Source organism: Xyrauchen texanus, chromosome 50, assembly GCF_025860055.1.
Source record: "Xyrauchen texanus isolate HMW12.3.18 chromosome 50, RBS_HiC_50CHRs, whole genome shotgun sequence".
Lineage (NCBI taxonomy): Eukaryota > Metazoa > Chordata > Actinopteri > Cypriniformes > Catostomidae > Xyrauchen > Xyrauchen texanus.
Window position 1 is genome coordinate 18,735,545 of NC_068325.1, and position 21,819 is coordinate 18,757,363.

Consider the following 21,819-nt stretch of genomic DNA (forward strand, 5'->3'; position numbering starts at 1 on the left):
TATATCAGTCTGGAACAATTTCTGGTAACCATCTCATTGTTTTGTTAACAAAGTTTTGACAATCTCTAACAGTGTAACTAATATAAATGATAAAAATGTTCAATATTGTTTCCATCCCCCATTTTTACCCCTACACAGTCATCTCATAGACCTACAAAAATGTTGCGAATCGGTTTGACGAGTCATTCAAAAGCAACGGTTCAAAGAATGATTTCTTTGCAAATCGGATATGACTATTAGGTAATTTTGACTAAATAATGCTTATGGTAATTGGCCAAGCGCATCTCAAAATGGCCAAATATCCCCAATGGATCAGCTAGGGCGATATATATCGGTCTGTCACTATTGTTTACAATAAAATGCAAGTTTTTCACGAAACTAGTCTGTCTTTTTGGGGTCTCTTGGCTTGAGGGGTCAGAATTGATCATTTTAAATGTGCCCATATCCAAATTAATAAAGATGTGAAATTTAATATTTCCATATAGCCTTTTAATACAAAAATTGGAGGTCAAGGGTGGAAAATCAGTCATTATATGTGTGCTGCCCTCTGGCTATATGTCCAGCAGTTGTTCTCTACTCTGTGGGATTAAATGGAGTAACAATTCCATAAACGGTCAGCCATTCCCAACAAACCACGGTTATGGAATACCAGTGCCCGAGGGAAAACACCACACTCAAAGGAAACTTGCCATCACCAAAATTTTTAAAACTACATTTTTAAACTGAACTTTTGAATAAATATGTCTAATAGTGGCAGATTTCCATATCAACTGAGCAGAGTGATATAGAGACAAACAATGTCTATTAATATATATCTTTATGGCGACTAAAAATGATAATATTTCATAAATAGGAAAATAAGGGTTGAAAAACCCTTTAAGGGGAAAGAGAATTCCCCTCATCCTTAAATAAAACCAGAAATGTATAGAATATTTTTTTATGCAATATACAACCAAAAAAAAACCTGTTTAATATAAATAGTTTGCATTAATTCCATTCATATTAGAATTACAATGTTTGTTAATAGCCTTTAAAAATTCGTACATTACATTCAAATGTTAGACTTGTGTGTTATAGTTGTTATCAGCTCCTTGAAAACAGATTTGTAATGATTTCCATAATCTGATGTTTTCTCATAATGGGCGTGTGGAAGGCACGCACACACATACTCGCGTGTAACGCGAGTATGTGATAACTTTATTATCAGAAGTGGGAGGGCTTTGTCTCCTTTCAAACAACTTGAGGAAGTGTGCTTGTGTCACTTCAAACATTTTATTTATTATTTGCTTTATAAATGACCATCATAAATTTTATGGTGCTTGAGCCCTGCTGTAAAAATGATTGAAAGTAGGCTGTTATGTATGTGCTAGGGAATGCTGGCTGTTCATAAGGTTACATAGATCATACGAGAAAATCATGAACACTGATATTATTTTCTATTATGAGATATTATTATTTATCCGAAAGGATTTTATTTTACATTCCTTTTGACAATACATCATGTTGTTCCTTTATCTGTGCTGGTGTTTTAAGGATTATTCTGGGAATCATTTTTCATTGACACTGAGTCACTGGAGTTTCCTTTCGTCTCTTCTTGCACCCAAAATAATAAACTTTCACTATTCGGTTTGACCGAATCCTCCCTGTTTCATATAACTCAACAAATGCATGTAACCAAGAGAATTTCATTTAAATGAGTTGTTTTAACGTCTTGTCAGTGTTACTTAATCCATTTGTTTTGGGACAAAATAAATATTTTTGTTGGCATCAACTGAACCCACCGCAGAGATTTGTAGCCAATTGTTACCTGAAAAGAGTAAATTGAACCTGTGTAAGTTGAACACTTATTATCAAGTAAAACAAACATAATAATAAGACAACTAATCTTTCTTCGAATTCAAACGAATCCAAAAACACTAACAAATCCAAATGGTTTGCATTTACTCCAAAAGCTTTTGTCCAATTAACCTGAATTTATATAGTTCATACAACTGAACTGTGGCTTGTTGGGACTACTCAACACTGTTGAGTGGAACTACTTAACACAGCTTTTTTAAGTAAATCCAGCAGTTTATTTTTTGAGCGTGGAGTCCAGTTCAGGAAAGATATTATATATAACTCTTATTATCAAGTAAAATGAACTTAATAACACTGTGTAACACTAACGAATCCGAATGGTTTGCATTTACTCAAAAAGCTTTTGTCCAAATTGGGATTTTCTCCCCAATTTGGAGTGCCCAATTCCCAATGCACTCCAAGTCCTCGTGGTGGCGTAGTGACTCTCCTCAATCCAGGTGGCGGAGGACGAATCTCAGTTGCCTCCGCGTCTGAGACTGTCAATCCGCGCATCTTATCACGTGACTTGTTGAGTGCGTTACCGTGGAGACATAGCGTGTGTTGAGGCGTCGCGCTATTCTCCGCGGCATCCACGCGCAACTCTCCACACGCCCCACTGAGAACGAGAACCACATTATAGCGACCACGAGGAGGTTACTCCATGTGACTCTACCCTCCCTAGCAACCGGGCCAATTTAGTTGCTTAGGAGACCTGGCTGGAGTCACTCGGCACACCCTGGATTCGAACTCACGACTCCAGGAGTGGTAGTCAGCGTGCGTCTTTACTCACTGTGCTACCCAGGACCCCGAAAAACTGTTTTTTGAGTGTGGAGTCTAAAAGCTCAGTAAAAATGTAATATATTAACTCCATTTAAAATAACCTTTATTTAAATAATTTGTTTAAACTTTTTATTAATTACATTTTAACATATTATATGTGCTGGGCAGTCCGACTATTTTGGCAAATCGGTTCATTCGGAAGGTTCGTTTTAATAACGGCTTTGAAAAACGATGCACAACCTTTTCTCTGCGGAGTGTTTTGGGCTTTATTTTTGTTGTGGAATTGCTTTTTATCACTAGGTTTTCACAAATGTTGCTTATTTTTCCAACATAATTAACAAGATTGTTAAGAATATCACTAATATATATGTTATGATAATTATGAATATTTTTGTAAACCGTATCCCATCTCAGAGTTTTACTCGAGAACAAAAACATCCTTTACAGTCCAGTGATTTTATGATTTTGATTCACTTTGAATTCGTTTGTCGTTATATTCTATAAAAAAAAATCACTGATTAGATGATCTATCACAGCATGCCTGTAACACATTATTACCCAATTATTGTGTTTGATAACAGGGATTTGATCAATGTTAGCACTGAGTGTGTGAAAGTGGGTCAGATTTGAGGAAACCTGTTTTGTGTGTGCATGTTGCATAGTAGGTACTTCATTACCGCTCATTTATTAGATGTTTTGACATGTGGTATCACTGGCAGGGCACGTTTTACAGGAATGCAAACTTTAATCTGCCACCATTTTATTGTTCAGTTTACAAGCAATGTTGAGGTAATGCTTAACGCTCCTAATCTTGACAGTCAGCAGGAGCGTCAGTGTCCAACACATAAAGACAATTGCGCTGGAGAATACTGAATTTATTGTGTGCACAGCTTTTAAATGTTTATTGTTATTTATCTTTGGGAGACTTGGTTTAGGGAGACTTTCGTAAGATTTACAATTTAATCTTGCATTTTCTGAAGAGAGCCAAAAAAGTGTTTTGAATTGGGTTGATCTGTTCACTTAACACCCACATTCTAGTTTACATACTTGATGTTTGTGAAACATGACATGTCCTTTTTGTAAATCTGTCAAAACACACATTGTCACACCAAAATGATGAAGTAATGTGAATAATTTTGTAAAATATCAAAATACATTCTCATCTCCCAGTTTAATGGGTAAGCCATTCATTGGTTGAGTTTCCTGTTTGATTGAGTGGCCCGATGTGTCAACTTCTGGTTCAACCAATGGCGTGAGTTTAGGGCAGGACTACCTTTTTGTTCGACCAATTGCAGATGGGGGAGTATTTGGGAAAGCTGTTTGAAAACAATCATTATGTTGGATTAAAAATCCCTAAACCAAGACCAAACTGTAACTGCATCCTTAAACTTTCAAGCTACATTCACCAAACTCGGCACAGACCCTCAGGCTGTTCCCACTCTGGTTGCTCTAACTTTTCTAACTGATTGGAATTATGGGTTTTACACAGCAGATGATCAAAAATCCCCCTAATCTCATGGATTTATGGTGCATTCACATCATGTTTGGATTACTGCAATTACGAGATGGCAGCTTGGAGATTCTACTCTGAGCCATAAGTGCCGATTTATGTTTCTGCCGGTGGGTGGTAGGTGGTGGTGGGTGTGCCCCCCAATAGTGTAATTTGGGATAAGCAAGGTGCATGCATGAACACTTACATGCATGCACCATACAAATGCCCATTAACTATATAAAAATGTATCCTATATAATAGGTATGAATATAAGATTGTGCATACTCAGCATGCTCAAATACCAGTGCATTAGTTTCTTAGGAGGAAAGCCTTTTCTCAGTGCGGCAGTGCGGTTGATGAATTAATTATTCAAGAGTTTGAAATTCAAGAATCTGCAGTTGTGTCTTGTAAAATCCAGCGAATAATTCCACTGGCTCCGGATGTCCCGCCAGAACCGCACTCCTGAGGTTAAATCCACCAATCAGAAGTTCCCAATTACCAATCGCTTCAAATGCTTTTATGGCATTAATTAATAATAAAGCTTTCCGGTTTGGGTCAAGGTTGAGAAATATTTATTATATAATTTCTTGATATGCCTATGGAGAAAATTCATGTGGTATTCCATGTGGTATGTCGTGCTTTTCCATGGGTGCTAGGCCATTACATTGGGTGTTCGTGCACTTAAAACGTCAAAATGGCTTTGTTGTTCATAACAGGGAAATGTTTATCACTACATTAATGTCACTATATGTTCTTGCAAAATGTTTATTACCAAACTAAAAAATCCAGACATCAATGGCATAAAAAACTGACATATAAAACATCAATATAGGTTCACTACCTTAAACTGTTGAGGCCACTGCCATTTTGGTTCTTTTTATATGACCTCACAATTGTCAAGTCAGAGCTTTCATGTAATTCCGAGCTTACAACTTGAAATAACGTGTTCGAAAAAGACGTGAATGCTTTTTACAAATTGGAATCTTGTAATTACGGAATTTTTGACATGACATGAATGCACCAATACACATTGACGGAATGTTCAAACAAGTCAAGACTATTCAAACTCCAACTGTCAAAAATTCAAATGTAAACAAAACCACGGACCTTTAATCTGCTTTAACACTCTCTTGCTCTCTTTCATGCTATCCTTTTCTTGTCTGTCTGTCTGTGTAAATTACTGTTATACTTTTAGACAAGGGTTTCTTAAACATCAACGTTTGTCTCTACAAATTTTACCTATCTAGTTGCGTTTGAGGGTGCTAGTTGCACAGAAATAACTTCAGCTTTATATGTTTAAGAACAAGTCTACTTATAAAGTTGTTTTTCTTTGACATTATCAGGCTTGTGTGGCAGCTTTTGATTACAAGGTGTCAGCCGATCTAAAATACGTCTGTTTCCTGAGCAACTACATGAAGGTAATCAATCGAACACAGTGAAGTGTAACTAAACATTAATCATTTGATATTGCTGCCCAGATGCTTTATATTGATTTACTTCTCTCATTTATGGACACTCCTACACTGCATCAATGACCTGGAAAACGTGGATGTTCTTTTAAAATCTATAAAACAAATGTCCTACAAAGCTAGCTAAATGTTAATGCTAACTAAATTAATGCTATGAATCTCTTCAACTGCAAAAGGAAGTTTGGTTTTAATATTGCAGCATATGTTTTTATTAAATAACTATGATTAAACATTTCTTTGGGTTAATTTACAATGACAACTTGCTCTTTATTTCATGGATTTTATAAATACAGATATTCCACATAAAATACAGGACCTAGCTTGGTCGCCAGCTGGCCACAAGCTAATGAGTATCACAATTCATAATGGTATCATGTAGAAAAACCTAATCTGTGTTGACTTCATTGAACAATTTAATGCCTTTTTCATAGTTTGACAACAGTTTTTACATTTTTGTCAACTTTTGCAGTGATAAACGCGGTTAGCAAAACTGCTGTGATACAAGAGGCATGAAATTAGCACAGCTATAGGAATTTGTTTAGATGGGAAAACAGTCATTTATACACCTTAGCAGAAGAGATTTTTTTAGCAGAGATGGGCCACTTCTATTCAAATGAATGGGAGAAATTAAAATGCTCAATGGGAGCCAACAGTCAATGAGTGTAGCAAGGAAGTCCCGCCTTAAATGGTCTGAGGTAAAGATGCACAATTTATGATACCAGTGTTGTCAGATTTTACAGCTGATTTGAAATATGTCCTTTGATCGTAATCTTGACCAACCATTTGGACCAAGATTTCCTTCTTTTCCCATTCAAGTATACAGTAGGAGCTGCACTGTCATGACTGGAAATCCCGAGAGCGTTCCAAAGATGGCCGACAGTGGACTGACTTGCTAGAAAGACTTTGTTCGCAATCATTGTACAAACATTTTCAAATCACATATGTTTTAAATGCTTCTGTTCAGATACATATTCTAAAAACTGATGTTTAGTATTGTATAGTAAGTAATCTTTCTCTTTTTCCCAGCTGTTTTACATATCAAATTACCACTAACGGAGCCAACAACCTGATTCTTAATGGCAGTCATGACTGGGTGTACGAGGGTGAGTTGCTAGCTGTTAACCAATCATAGTAGAGGTAATTTACAAACTATATAGAAGTCTAAAAGGTACAGTAGTAAAACACAAAACACCTTAGCAACGGCATAACCAGGTGGTAAAAACATCTCAGAACATCTTGGTTAAATCTGTCATTTTTACTTTTGACATTTGCACATTTGTTTCCTCTGCAGAGGAGATGTTTTCCCACAAACTTCGTTCTGTGGTGGTCACAGGGTGGGAGGTTTGTGGCATGTGCTGGATTTAAAGACTCAAATGTCCACAACATTGAGTATTCGTAGTATGGAGAAGGCCATTACCCAGAAACGGTCTTCATATCGTACCCGAAGGTAAAAGACATCAAGATCCACGGAAGATGCACTGGGTCTCATACACAGTCACTAAAAATGGTTAAAGGAAATCAAACGTAATTTTTTGCAGAAAGTAAAAGAAAATGGGAACAAAATCCCTTCCAATTGTTCCCAGAGTGAAAACTGTTTTTTAAAAGAAATTGTTAATTTGAGACAAGACAAAGTTTTTTTTTTTTTGTTGTAAAAGACATCGTTACACTGGGTCTCATCCACAGGGACTAAAACAGTTCAAGGAACGAAAACTAAAACCAAAAGCAAACAATTACTTTTGCAGATTGGAACCGAAAACGGGAACAAAATCCCTCTCAATTGCTCCCACAGTGAAAACTTTGTTTTTAAAAGACTGTTATTTCTGAGCCAAGACAAAGTTTTTTTTGTAAGATACATCAAGTTGCACTCTGCGTTGTACACAGAGACAAAAAGCGGTTCAAGGAACAAAAACTAAAACCAAAAGCAAACAATTTATTTTGCAGAATGGAACCGAAAACGGGAACAAAATCCCTCTCAATTGCTCCCAGAGTGAAAATGATATTTTTAAAAGACTGTTATTTTGAGACAAGACAATTTTTTTGTTGTTGTAAAAGACACCAAGTAAATACTAAAAACAAAAACAAACTTTTTTTATTTTTTTTTGCATAATGGAGCTGAAAACGAACTGAATTTTTTGCGGAATGGAATCGAAAATTGGAACAAAATCCCGGTTATAAATAAGACTCTGTGTTATACACAGGGACAAAAAGTGGTTCAAAGTTCGAAAACTAAAACAAAATGGACCATTTTTTTTTTTTTAATTCGAAAACAGGAACTAAATCTCTCTTAATTGTTCAAGGAGAACGAAAAAAGCCGTTCAAGGAACGGAAACTAAAACTGAAAAAGTACAAAGTTTTATTTTGCAGAACATAACTGAAATGGGAACGAATCCCTTTCAATTGTTCCATTGTCAAAATGTTATTTTTAAAAGACTTATTTTTTTTACATTTAGTTCCAGAAAAAAAACATACCGGGTCTCATACACTAATCGTGCGTATGCATATATTTGTGCGTAAATTCTTTCACGCAGAAATCGTGATTCATGAAAAAGTTAGCACTTTGTATAATAAAACAAACTGTACGATAAAATTTTGAATTATCTGAAACAAAACATATGCTTTTCGAAGATCTTGCCGCAAATGCAAGCAAATTTCTGTGAATACGCACCTGTATCGTGCAGAATTTTAGAAGGATTTTTATGTGCAGAAGTACACCACTGGCATAAATTTAGTGAACGAAGACCCATTGACCCTAGTGCAAAACATCGAAATGCAAAGATAAAATATCCAACATGCTAACAAATATGCCAACATGTTTTTCATGCTCCAATATGTATTTAATTTTTTCCAGCCTGGAACACTAAAACCAACCGTAAAATTGTTTGTCTTTGATACACTTCCATGATCAATGAGGTCCTGGTCCCCAGTGATGTTGGTGCAGGGTAATTCAACCTTCTCTATGTAAACATGGGCTCTTCATACAGGTTTATGAATGGTTTTACCTGAAACAAGGTGTCATTACAGAGAGCATTACCTGAGCACTGTTACCTGGGCAACAGATAAGTGAATTGCCGTGCAGTGACAGAAGAGATCTCAAAACTATGTGGTTTTGAAGGGCCACGACTTCAATTGTGGTGCATGGAAGGAAAGTTCACTGGTACGTTCAACATCCGAACAAATATGTTAAGGTTGTTTGAGGTACTTAGTAGCAATTTAACTAGCTATCCATAAGAAGTATATTCCACTTTGGGTTTTTTAGTTATGTCTGTGAAATGATCAGTACTTATTCTACAAATGTGTAGAGCACTCTATGTGCCCTATAAGATATTTACTGTAACAAAATTGATTTCCAAATCACATCGTGGGTTTTTTCAGCTAGACCATGACAAGCAACACAGGCTGGGTTGGTCGGGAATGATCTCTCTTCGCTTTCTCTTACTAGAGATTATCTCAATGCAATGTTGAGTCATATTATAAATACGTTTATTGGTTTGATTTGCATTGTTTACCCAGTTTTCTCCAGATTAACCAGTCTTTAGGCCGGACGGCAGCAGTTGTTATTATGTTTTCAGTGACAGTGATGGTTTTAAACATCCATCATTTCAGTGGAGTGAGTTCGATCTGTTTACAAACAAGAAGAATGCATTAATGTGTGTAATTTCTTCGATTTTAAAATAATTTCTCCTATCCTAGCTTAATATGCAACTGTTCTGATGGTAGACAGGAGGGGGGTAAAATGTTTTTCTTTTACATTTACATTTAGCCAAGTCATGAGATTAACTCCACAAGCCAATTATAATATACCTTAACTAATGTAAGTGCAGCGTAGTCCTAGCGGGAAGACTAGCAGCTGTACATCATCGCACCATTAGCTGGATAACTCTTAGCCAATCACATGTAAGCCATTGCTTTATAAGTCTGCTCACAATCCATCACATTGCTGTTTCAGTGTGCTAACACGCAACCTCCACCACCTCACCACCACCAGTTGAGTCCCGTCCCGCATGGGGGAAGGCACCTCGCCCCTGCCTCCTATCTCCGGCAGGATATGTCGCTTTTGAGTACTACTACTTCGGACAGCCAGACGGGGCCTAAGCCAAAGCGAGACATTACATATCTGTTTTATATTCATCAAATGAATGTCATCTTAAATTACACTCAAGTCTGCGAGTCTTCCTGATAGAAATATTCTTATTACTGTCCAAATAATTTAATTCAATAGTTTTCCATGTACTGTATTTTTAATATTTAATCCTAGGCAGATTGGATGTGTTTGACCAGTGGAAACTGGGAGATCATCAGCATTCTTAAGGTCACAAAACATACAATGTAAGATAATTTTCAAGAAACGTCTAGTCATAGATGGGTATATCAGTTACTTCAACAATTAATGGAAGTATTAGCTTGTGTTAAATAAGTGTTCAATTAGTTTCTGTACACTGTCAAACATTTTGTCAAATAACCATAAAAATGTATCTTATATCATTAAAATTATTTGCGCTGACTGTACAATTTACTTAATTAAAATGAAATCAAGCAACACAATTCTAGAACGTTTTGTCACAACCTGATTTTACTGCGTTCTATCCATTTAAATTTGGTTTACTAAATCCATTTGTGTTACACTAATGTAACTGGCCCTGCTCGCCCGCTTCGAACGGGACTCGAACCAGCGTCTTCGGCGTGGGAGGCAGGTGCGCTAACAAGGAGTGCTATCATATGGACTGTTCCGGTAAGTCCTGTATATTCAGATTTATGTACGCCACAGGGAATTTCTTTTGCCATACAACACAACATTACCGGCCCTGGTCGCCCTTCTCCGAACTGGACTCAAACCGCCGTCTCCGGGAGCGCTAACAAGGAGGCTAAAGGCTACCTCTTGTTTCAGTCGCTAGTGCACCTCTTGAGGTCAGGAGAGTGATGTTTTACACACTGCACAGCTATATATCAGCTGGCTCCTGTAAACCTCACTCCCATTGTGGTCACGGCACCATTGTAACCAGCCCTGGTCGCCCCGCTCCGAACGGGACTCGATGCAGCATCTCCGGCATGGGAGGCAGGTGCATTAACAAGGAGGCTAAAGCCTACAGTGAGGTTTTACACACTGCACCGCTACCTACCAACTGGCTCCCATTACTTCAAGAAATCTGTAAATTAATTTGACATGACCTAAAGATAGTTTAATGTGATAAAACTTGAGCCTATTGTTTACTTTGAATTCCAACAGATTCTATTTACACTGAGAGATACATGCTAACGCCAGCAGAGAATCAGCCCTTTTATGACGTAAGAAAGTGTACTAAAAAGTGTCTTTTCCTCTCTGAAACAAATCATTGCCTTCCCAAAATAATGTCATAAAGAAACATGAGTCAGTTGCAAAATAACTCACAAGGGGGAAAGTACAAGCGCTACGTCACTGAGCGTTTATGAGGTGCCGTGACTCTTGCAGAATTCCACAGTGACGGGAAGAGCCATGAATCTTAAATCTGTCCAGTACCTCCTGGTGCACGGCACTGCTGATGATGAGACTCGACCTCTCTCACTATCTATATCTCTTTAACTAAGCAATGTGAAACATACTAAGGGGCCGTTCAGACGACGTGTTTTTGCGCTAAAAAAGCATGACGCAGTGCAAGAAATCCACAGTTTTCCTGACCAACCACTAGGTGGCACCATGATGATTGTGATTACCGCTGGACTGTTTTCAGGATCTGGTCTCCATAAAAAGAAATGCTAACATTACCGAACCAGACGGAGAACAACAACCATTTTAAGTGTTAGTTGGAGTAAAAATTTGTTCAGGCTCATCAGAATAACTCAAAGTAGTAGTAGTAGTGTATGTTTTGTTTAGGGTAAGGATGTCTGTTTTGTTCAACTCCATTTATCTTTTAGCACACTATTGGTTAGGTTGAGGTTTTAGGTTAGGGAGGTACGTTTCACTTATTAAAACATTCATCGAATTTTGATTGCAACACAATTTCACTCGCTGTTGGCGCCCCCCACTGGGCATTTCACCTGAAACTGCAGCCAAACGTGCAATATTTATGTATAAAATGTCGCATAGTCACGTAAATTTATTTAAATCAGACTGGTTAAAAGTCATCGCAACTCTAAATGATCGGCACTATGGAGCCACATGTTTTTTTGTTTGCCAATTTTTACGAATGTAATACATTAAACGTCAAATTTTCTGCTAAAATCGTGAGGTCCCCAGCTCAAAGTTTTGATATGAATCATTTTTTTTCTAGTGAAAGAAATACATAAATGAAAATTAAGCCAAAATATTAAATGCCATGTATGAATATTCCAACATTCGTCCATCTAGTGCATGTTTACATAGGAAAACATATTGAAAACCAGCGCGTACGGATGCAAATTCACTTTTAGTCTGAACTATAGACTAAAATAATACTTAATATACACACAAGTAAACATCTTACGTTTTTTTACCTTATTATTTATTCTCCTTTTCGCAATACTGTCAATATCTATAAAATAACCCTCTGTTTTTCATTGCTCGTTTTAGATAATGTTCATTTCAGCCAATCAGCACGTGTACACTCACATGAGCCACTTTCTGAAAAACTGCTTTGCTTGAAGTTGTGAAATCTTTCCACTGGACATAAACCACCACTTACAGTGCTGAATCAACGTCACTTCCAGTTCACCTCACGCACTTAAACGTGTCAAGTGTGTGACATCAGCGAAGACCAGACACTGAATCCACAAGAATCTGTGAAGCTCCTGTGTTGTGATGTAATAATGGACACATTCTATTTATCCTTTTATCAGTTAAAGACATTTCAAACGGACATTCTGAACAACTGAGTCATGAATCTGCACTACTACACCAACAACACTAATAAATCTGGCAATGGACTTGTATTAAACATGAAGAATTACTGGACATTACATGATAAACACATTTTACAATTTGTCATCAACCCTTGACGTTGAGCAATCTGAAGTGATGTTTGTGAAAATATTTATTGTGCCATGTCATTTGTATGATACAGATCTATTTTGAATCTATTGTTTACAAATAAGCCATGATATAATACACATCAGAGATATTTACATCTGTAAAAACAATTCTCATATACTCAAATGTTTGTGGTTGATTTATAAATTAACAAAATCAAATTTCAAAATAATTTGTATGAATTTGCTATTGAACGTTTTATATGAAATTATGTTGCAATGAATATTGATCTAACGATGTTACAGAGATGTTTAATGTACTGTCTGTGTTTTACTGTGTAAAAGGAAATAAAAACTATTTATTATATTATAACTGATTTTTTTTTAGCCTGATCTTTTTGATTACGGTGTTAAAATTATTTTATTTTAGAAAAAAAAAAACCCCATGATGAATTTCATTTTTAAAATTACTGTCTAAAATGACTGCCATAATTTCTATATAAAGCCAGGTTTATATATAAAAATACAATTTATTATATATTAAACTGATATTTTTATCCAGATTTTTTTTTTATTACGGTGTTAAAATTAATTTATTTAAAAAAAAAAAAATATAAGATTCATTTTTTAAATTACTGTCTAAAAATTACTGCTGTAATTTCTGTGTAAAAAAAAAACAGATTTATATTTAAAATACAATTTATTATATTATAACTGATCTTTTTGATTACCGTGTTAAAATTATTTAACAAATAGGAATATATAAAAATATATAATAACTATGTATATAACTTTTCACACTGATCTTTTTATTAATTACTGTGTTAGTCTGATTTTATGATTTATTTTATTTTTATATATATATATATATATATATATATATATATATATATATATATATATATATATATATACTGAGAAGATTGCATTAGAAATTAATTCTGGTCATTGTTTACTATAAGACATCAAATAATGTAGTTTATAGTTCATCATTTACACAAAGTTATTAAAGACTTTATATCATTATCTTTTCATTTACGTCTTTATATTGGATCAAACATGATTCATCAAACAGATTTAGTGAGCGGAGCATGCTGGGTAAGATAACCAAGAACAAAGTCACATCAAGTATTTAACTAAAACATGAAGGAAAACTCAGTTTAGCACGTTCTCCTAAAACTCGAACCCGATCCACCCAACCATTCTAACAGTATATCCGTTTCTCTATGCATTTCCCCCTACAGTAGCACTTCACAAGTTATTTTTCTCTTCCTTTATTTGCGAAGCCTCCATCCTGCTTTCTCACACCTCAAAGACAGCTCTTATCTGCTAGTACTTTGGCACGTCTTTCTCTTAAAACAAACATGAGCTCAGTTTCATCCATACCGGCTAATGGACTGACACTAATAGATGAGTTTAACACACAGATACGCGTGTGTGTGGGCTGCCAGACACGGCCTGCCCACCTGGTCCGACTATATAAGACCCAGAAAGTTTGAGAAAAGGCCACAAAATCAGCAGCAGAAGAACCAGGAGAACATTTGCAGTTCATCTACACATCAATTCATCCATTGGTAAGTGTCCCTCCTCATATCATGTGGAACCCTTTAGAAGGGGTTTGTAGATGTTTAAGTGATTGGTTTGAAAAGTAGTTTTGCAGTTCATATAATATCCTATTTCTCTCTATGATTTCTACAGGACGTGTGTGTATGAACTCTACCATCAACATGAAAGGCATCCAACTTCTCGCTGGTCTTCTGCTTTTCCTCTTTGTTCAAAACAGCACGTGCGCTCCGTTGCAAGAAGAAAACACAAGGTAAGTGAAAGTCCCAAAGTTTCTGTATACTGATTGAACATGTATCTATTTAACTGGGTCCACTGTCAGACAGAGACACTATTTTTATGGTGTCTGATCATTTGTATGAAGATAATTTACTAGTACATAAAAAACATAAACGTAGATTAAACGGTTTGAAATCATTTTGTGTGCAATTCTTATATACACTTACTGAGCACTTTATTAGGAACACTATAAAGCGCTCGACGTGGTTTGCTGTTGTAGCCCATCCGCCTCAAGGTTCGACATGTTGTGCATTCTGAGATGATATCCTTCTCAGCACAATTGTACAGAGCGGTTATCCGAGTTACCGTAGCCTTTCTGTCAGCTCAAACCAGTCTGGCCATTCTCCGTTGACCTCTCTCATTAACAAGACATTTCCGTACGCAGAACTGCCGCTCACTGGATGTGTTTTGTTTTTGGCACCACTCGGAGTAAATTCTAGAGACTGTTGTGTGTGAAAATCCCAGAAATACTCAAACCAGCCCGTCTGGCACCAACAATCATGCCACTGTCCAAATCACTTCAATCATATTTTCCCCCATTCTGATGGCTGATGTGAAATTAGCTGAAGCTCCTGTCCCGTATTTGGATGATTTTATGCACTGCATTGCTGCCACATGATTGGCTGATTAGATAAACGCATGAATAAGTAGATCTATAAGTAGCTGTTCCTAATAAAGTGCTCAGTGAGTGTTAATTGTGTATTTTATGTATATATATATATATATATATATATATATATATATATATATATATATATATATATATATAATAGTTCATTATAAAACAATAAAAACTCTTAGTTTGGTGTTTTAACTTTTTACTGAACATAATTTACTAGTTTGTATGCGTAAAATTTTATAAAACTGCTAAAACTATTTAATAGATTTATAATAACTATTCATTTTATATTAAAAAATATATATAAAAAGCTAGACATTTTTATCTGTTTGCACAAATGTGCGTAATTATAAAGAAAAATAAAATGGGATAAAACAATACTAGCACGTTGTATGGTATTTTAACTACTATTTACTAGCTAAATTTACTACTATTGTGCATCATTTTTTAGATTAAAGTGGTTAAATATTGTAATAGTTTCACAATAGCTATACAGTTTGATTTAACTCTTCATAGCTAATTTTTATTTGGAGATTTTGCCCTCATTGGGTCGGTGTACACAACTATATGTACCTTAATACTCAGTGTGCAACTTCTCATCCTGTAGCACAGAGACAGTAGAAAGTCTTCTACCGAGAGGTCAAGATTTCACAACCGTAAAGAGGCATTCGGAGGGGACGTTCTCGAACGACTACAGCAAATACCTGGAGACAAGGAGGGCGCAGGACTTTGTTCAATGGCTCATGAATTCAAAGAGAAACGGGTATGTGTAATTACAATATACTGTAAGGCAATAATGTGTAACATAGTATAATTGTAAAAATGTCCATCTTATCCACCAAAAATGATTCAACATTTGCTGTAGGAGAATTATAGGGTATAACAAAAAAACGTAAGGCCTAACCCTACCACTGACTCTCCCCAAACTGTAACTCTGACTCTTACTGTTTTTGATGGACACACCATACACTCTCCCAACTCCGTTGACATTTTTACCAAATTAACTACAATTTAAACATTCAGTTTGCCATTTTTCACATGAACACTTCTTTTTTTTTATCCAGTGGTCCAGCCAGACGTCATGCTGAAGGAACCTACACCAGCGACGTCAGTTCCTACCTACAAGACCAAGCGGCCCAGAACTTTGTCGCCTGGCTAAAATCTGGACAGCCCAAACAAGAGTAGGCTTCAGCGCTTAGTTACACCTCCAGTGCCTTATAGAGTGTGAACGTAATGGAAATAAATAACAAGAGTGTGTGTGTGTGTGTGTGTGAGAACATAATGACCGAATTGATTGCTTTATAACTTTTACTCTTCCTTGACATCTGTCTCTTTTCTGACGCACCCTGTCCAAACCTACTGCAAAGAGCTAACGCTAATAAATCTATCTGAAACCAGCTGTCTGGTTATCTTTCACTGCTAATGATTGTTTGTTTGGCTTTGGGGAGCTTATTTTACTCATCTTCTGTTTCTAGTACACTAATCAAAATCAACTTCTGCTAAGCTATTCAAACAAACACCTACACAAAAACTGGTCTGTCTAGATGCTATTCTTAATATATCAAACATCACATGACTAATTTAATAATAACAAACCTTCTATTTACAAGAAACATGGGGCAGTGGTGGCTCAGTGGTTGAGGCTCAGGGTTACTGACCAGAAGGTTGGGGGTTCAAGCCCCAGCACCACCAAGATGCCACCTTGAGCAAGGCACTTAACTCCGTGCTCCGGGGGGATTGTCCCTGTAATAAGTGCACTGTAAGTCGCTTTGGATAAAAGTGTCTGCCAAATGCATAAATGTAAATGAAACTGATTTCCAAGAAAGATAACCCTACTGAAAAGACCATCTCAGGCCATGTCCTCACTAAACCCCAAAGTATACTTCTGTCGGAAGCGAAACGTGACGCAAATTTCATCATCAACAGAGCGCTGAGCGCACGCAGCCCAACTATTCTGCTAACATTTGAGTCGTTGCGGTCACAAAGAAGTGCTAGAAGTAGGCGTGATTACTGGTAAACAACGGGAGACGAATGTGGCAACAACAACAGTGGATGTGCACGTAAAGAAGGCATGTGTGAGGAGGTCAGGAGATATCTGCTATATATCTTGTATAACTGGAGTCTGAAGGAATATAAAGACATTTTTATGTGCCTAAACTCCTGAGAATAAATAGTCCAGTATCCCGTAGCAGACTAACAACCGTCTGTGTTAAGTGCACTTTGACAGACTTGCGTTCGACTGTTTGCAGACACTAGGCGTTCGCGTCAAAACTGAAGTATACTTTGTGCTTAATCTGTTTTCTGTTGAACATCTATTGATTGGGTTTAAGCCTCTCAGCCTCACTAGAACATTTTCCTCGACCTTGAACGAAGGGCTGCTGTGGCTCAGGTGGTAGAGCGGGTTGGCTAGTAATCGTAGGGTTGGTGGTTCGATTCCTGACCCACACGACTCCACATGCCGAAGTGTCTTGGGCAAGCCACTGAACCCCAAGTTGCTCCCAATAGCAGGCTAGCGCCTTGCATGGCAGCTCTGCCATCATTGGTGTGTGAATGGGTGAATGAGTTCACAACCGCTAAAGTTAAAAATCACCATATAAGTGCAGCCCATTTATTACAGCATACTTTGAAAAACAATGACGTTACAAAAGCTGAAAACTAACTTTTCATAGGAAGGCTGGATGTTTTTTAGACCAGACCGGGTCCAGGCTGGCTAATGCTAGTTTGTTCTAACTGGTGAATCAGCATAGCTATACGAAACTTTGCTGGTGAAGCTGGGCAACCAACATCATCTTTCTGATAATGCTAGCTGACCAAGTAGTCTTTCTGGTTGGGACGCCTACATGCTAGCATCCGTGCTGGGGACCAGCATTCAAAAAACATGGGTTACGGGTGAACACAACAGTGTAAACTCAAGAATCACAGTGCAAAACCTTGTGTAGAACCCACCCTTAAAATATTGAGAGTTCTGGCAAACTTGAAGCAAACTTAACGCAAACTGGCCAATCATTATTTTCAAATGCAAATGTGCTTTGCTGCAAACTCTTCATTGATGCCAAAGGATTGCTGCAGGTTCACCACTACCAAAGAGCTGCAAACTTTTAGCAAACATTTGCAGCTAAATCACAAGCTCATTTGAATGTGAAAGTAATGAGTAGCAAATTTGCAACCTATAATTAACTGATGCAAACTTTCAGTAATAAGTGTTTTGTGTTATAAGCATATGCTCATCATTCATTTTGTATTACATATGCACAGTGTTGCAGGCAATAGAGGTGCAGATCTGCCCCGCAGGAGGCACGTAGATGGCAGTTTTACCAGTGATGTCAACAAGGTTTTGGACAGCATGGCTGCCAAGGAGTACTTACAATGGGTGATGAACTCTAAAACATCAGGGACAAGGTAACGTCCCCCTACTAGTAAATCATGAATCATGTGGTGCCTTTAAAAGTGCATTTCTTTTCATTTAACGTTTCAACAGTGTTTTAAAATGCTGAGGTAAAGATAAAGCTTACCTTTGGCCTATAAGACAGTCAGAGTCCATTTTGCCGCCAAAAAGTCGTGGTTTTGCCGCCAAAAGTTGCAGTCGCCAGACGGGGTAACCATAATAACAGTACTGCTTACAGAGTTTTCTACTGCGATAAGCATTGAACCAAAGTCTTTCTAGCAAGTCAGTCCACTGGCGGTAATCTTTGGAACGCTCTCAGGCAGCTATTTTTCTTAGTAAACAAGCGGCATACAAGAGCAGCTTCTATCTACTTGAATGGGGAAAGACCGAAATCTCTAAAAGGGTTGGTCAAGGTTATGCTCAAAAAACATATTTAAAAATTAGCAGTAAAATTTGACAACACTGGAATCATGAATTGTGCTTCTTTACTTCAGATTACGCTAAAAATGCAATTTTCCCAGCTAGTATAGCTAATGCGCTTGCGCGTTCTCAAGTTGATTGAAAGCCAGATTAGTTAGCTAGCGTAACTTAAGTGGATATTGCACCTTACAAATATGAGATGAATGCTTTACAGTCACCCCAAGCTGTGTGAATATGTAATTTTTTTAAGATACAATTGTTGAACTGAGGTTGGCTAATAGGCTAAAGCTAGCGGCAACACATCACATGCACTTGAAATGTCCGTTCCGTCAGCTGTTAAATGGCAAATGCTTCCGTGTAGTAAAAAACGTTAAGTGCTCCATTTGGGACAATACTACGCTTCAAAATTCAATACGCTATATTGCTGAGTGCAGTGTTACACAACTTGTAACTAAAAGGTGATTGACTCTTTTACCTGTAAGGTAGGACTTCCTTTCTACGTCCATTGGCCGTTCCAGTTTCTACCATTCTTTTTAATAGAAGTGGCCCGTCTCTGCTAAATAGTCTTTGATTTAACAAAACATGACAAATACTGTCATTATTTATCACTTTATAATAGATTTACATATCGCAAATCTATCACAAAAACTAACTTGGTTAACAAACTGACTTTTGAGAAATCGCCTCGCGTGAGACAAAACCCACAGTTTGAGCCCTGAAAATGACCTTCATTTGTTTTTGTTTTTCCATTTTCTCCCCGATATGAAATGTCCAATCCCCAATGTGCTCTTAAGTCCACGTGGTGGCGTAGTGACTCGCCTCAATCCGGGTAGCGGAGGATGAATTTCAGTTGCCTCCTCGTCTGAGACCATCAATCCGCGCATCTTACCACATGGCTTGTTGAGCGTGTTACCATGGAGAATAGCATGAAGCCTACACACGCGCTATGTCTCCCTGGTAACGCGCTCAACAAGCCACGTGGTAAGATGCGCGGATTGATGGTCATCCACGCACAACGCACCACGCACCCCACCGAGAGCGACCACGTTATAGCGACTACGAGGAGGTTACCCCATGTGACTCTACCCTCCCTAGCAACCGGGTCAATTTGGTTGCTTAGGAGACCTGGCTGGAGTCACTCAGCACACCCTGGTTTCCAACTCACGACTCCAGGGGTGTTAGTCAGTGTCTTTACTTGCTGAGCTACCCAGGGCTCCCTGAAAATGACCTTCATTTAATAATTTAAGACGTTTAAAATTCTGTTTAAATTACTTTAGAGTTAAATCCCTGAAAGTCGTCGTATAATTTGTATACTGTTGCAAACAACACAGGAATAGTCTTTTAAGTTACGCTTATTGCATAATATTGGAATATTGGGTAGTTCAAGAGCAAAATCGGTTTATTTTGTTTAATTGAGATGGAATGAGCAAAACTTACTGTTTGTTATTTTTTATTTCAGTGGCAAACGAAGCGGGAATTAATGAGGCTTCCCTAGAAGAGCTTTAATTTGAATCATGAAGGGGCTTCAGTCATCAAATGAATGGAGCCATATCGCTTAAAGCCAAAGCTGATGCAACTCTTGAAATCTAAAGCCATATTCCTTTATTTTGTTGTATTTTTTTTTAGAACATTTGAGCACTGTGGTCATCATTATTTATTTTCCCATTAGTTAAAGAACATCATGTAAGTTAAGGAAAATTGAAATATTTTTCTATAGTTTTGAATTATTTTCTATGTGCGCTATATTGAAGCAACATGTAAAAAAAAACTCAGGTGAATGCACTAAATACTCAGGTAAAAATAGAACATTTACTTGTGTCACCGCTGTATCAAAATATTGTGTGTGATGGTGTCCTGCCCTGCAAAATAAACATTTTCATATTCAAACTTGTAGTGTCTTACTTGTTTGTATGTATATGGTGCTATCTAATTGATTGACCTGCAACAGTTTGGAGCCAAAATGCCTTCTTTCATTCAGCTCATTCATAACAAGCACCTTCAAAAAGCCAAACATTAACATCATATAGAGCCTACCTCAAAAAAAAGTGAAATTAAGTTTTAACCAGATAATAAAGTGACTTTTTTTTAATGCACAAAATTTGTATTTTGCCAAACAAATATGGTATGACACCAGATAATATGTTAGTAAAATGAGTCCCATTTTAATGTGTATTATCATGATATAACAATGTAATTATCTAATATTATCCATGCATGGATAATATCTGTGTGTAAAATTACATGACAATAAAATCTTTAATAAAAAAAATCTATGTCTTGTTTCCATGTTCGATCTCTTCCTAAATTAATGTCAATATCATAGAAATCGCCTGGTTGAGAACATATTTGAAGCAAAATTTTGGCATTACATTTTTTTTATTTTTTTTTTTTATCATTTCTAATATCTTAAAATAAAGAAAGAATCAAGCTATTCAAGGTAGCCTACATTATTTATGTCTGTAAGTAATTATATAGCTACCAGCAGGATATATATTTTATTTTTTTTTTTTTACTTTATCTTTAATAGATACTATGTGGTGTATCATTAACAATTAAATAGACATGAATTTTATTTAATATATAAAGCACATTAATTAATTTTATTGCAAGGGACTGACCATTTTCATTTGACTTTTATAAATGTATATATAAATATATTATTATTATTATTATTATTATTATTATTATTATTATTATTATTAAATCTGTGTATCAGTTTCACATGTAACAAACGCATTCAAAACCATTCATGTAATACAGTATTATTGATAAGCGGGAATCTCAATGAAGATATTATGTAAATTGCACGTTTTAACAGTTTTAATTACTTTTTGTTTCAGAGGAGTCTGAAAAGAGACAGTATGATGTTCTGTCCCCCTTTTAAAAACTATAAAGCAATGTTTCTGTCCAGAAAATGTACATTTGTGAGTGTGAAATGTAGCCAAAAAAGGATTAGACGAACTTCCATAACAAAAACATGCCGACGTCACTGGAGGGCGGGGCCAGGAATGTGGGCGGAACCGTTGCTTGTTGCGTCATCAACATTGCGCACATTCAC

At 36.7% G+C, this 21,819-nt stretch overlaps 1 protein-coding gene across 1 annotated transcript; it reads left to right on the plus strand.

Moving 5' to 3' along the window:
- The first annotated feature begins 14,020 nt into the window (after positions 1-14,020).
- On the plus strand, positions 14,021-18,359 carry LOC127641429 (pro-glucagon-like). The gene is made up of 5 exons (XM_052124444.1): positions 14,021-14,069; positions 14,194-14,311; positions 15,564-15,719; positions 16,021-16,137; positions 18,227-18,359. Exons 2-5 carry the CDS (start codon positions 14,205-14,207, stop codon positions 18,357-18,359), a joined length of 513 nt encoding a protein of 170 aa, XP_051980404.1. The 5' UTR covers positions 14,021-14,069; positions 14,194-14,204.
- The last annotated feature ends 3,460 nt before the right edge of the window (positions 18,360-21,819 follow it).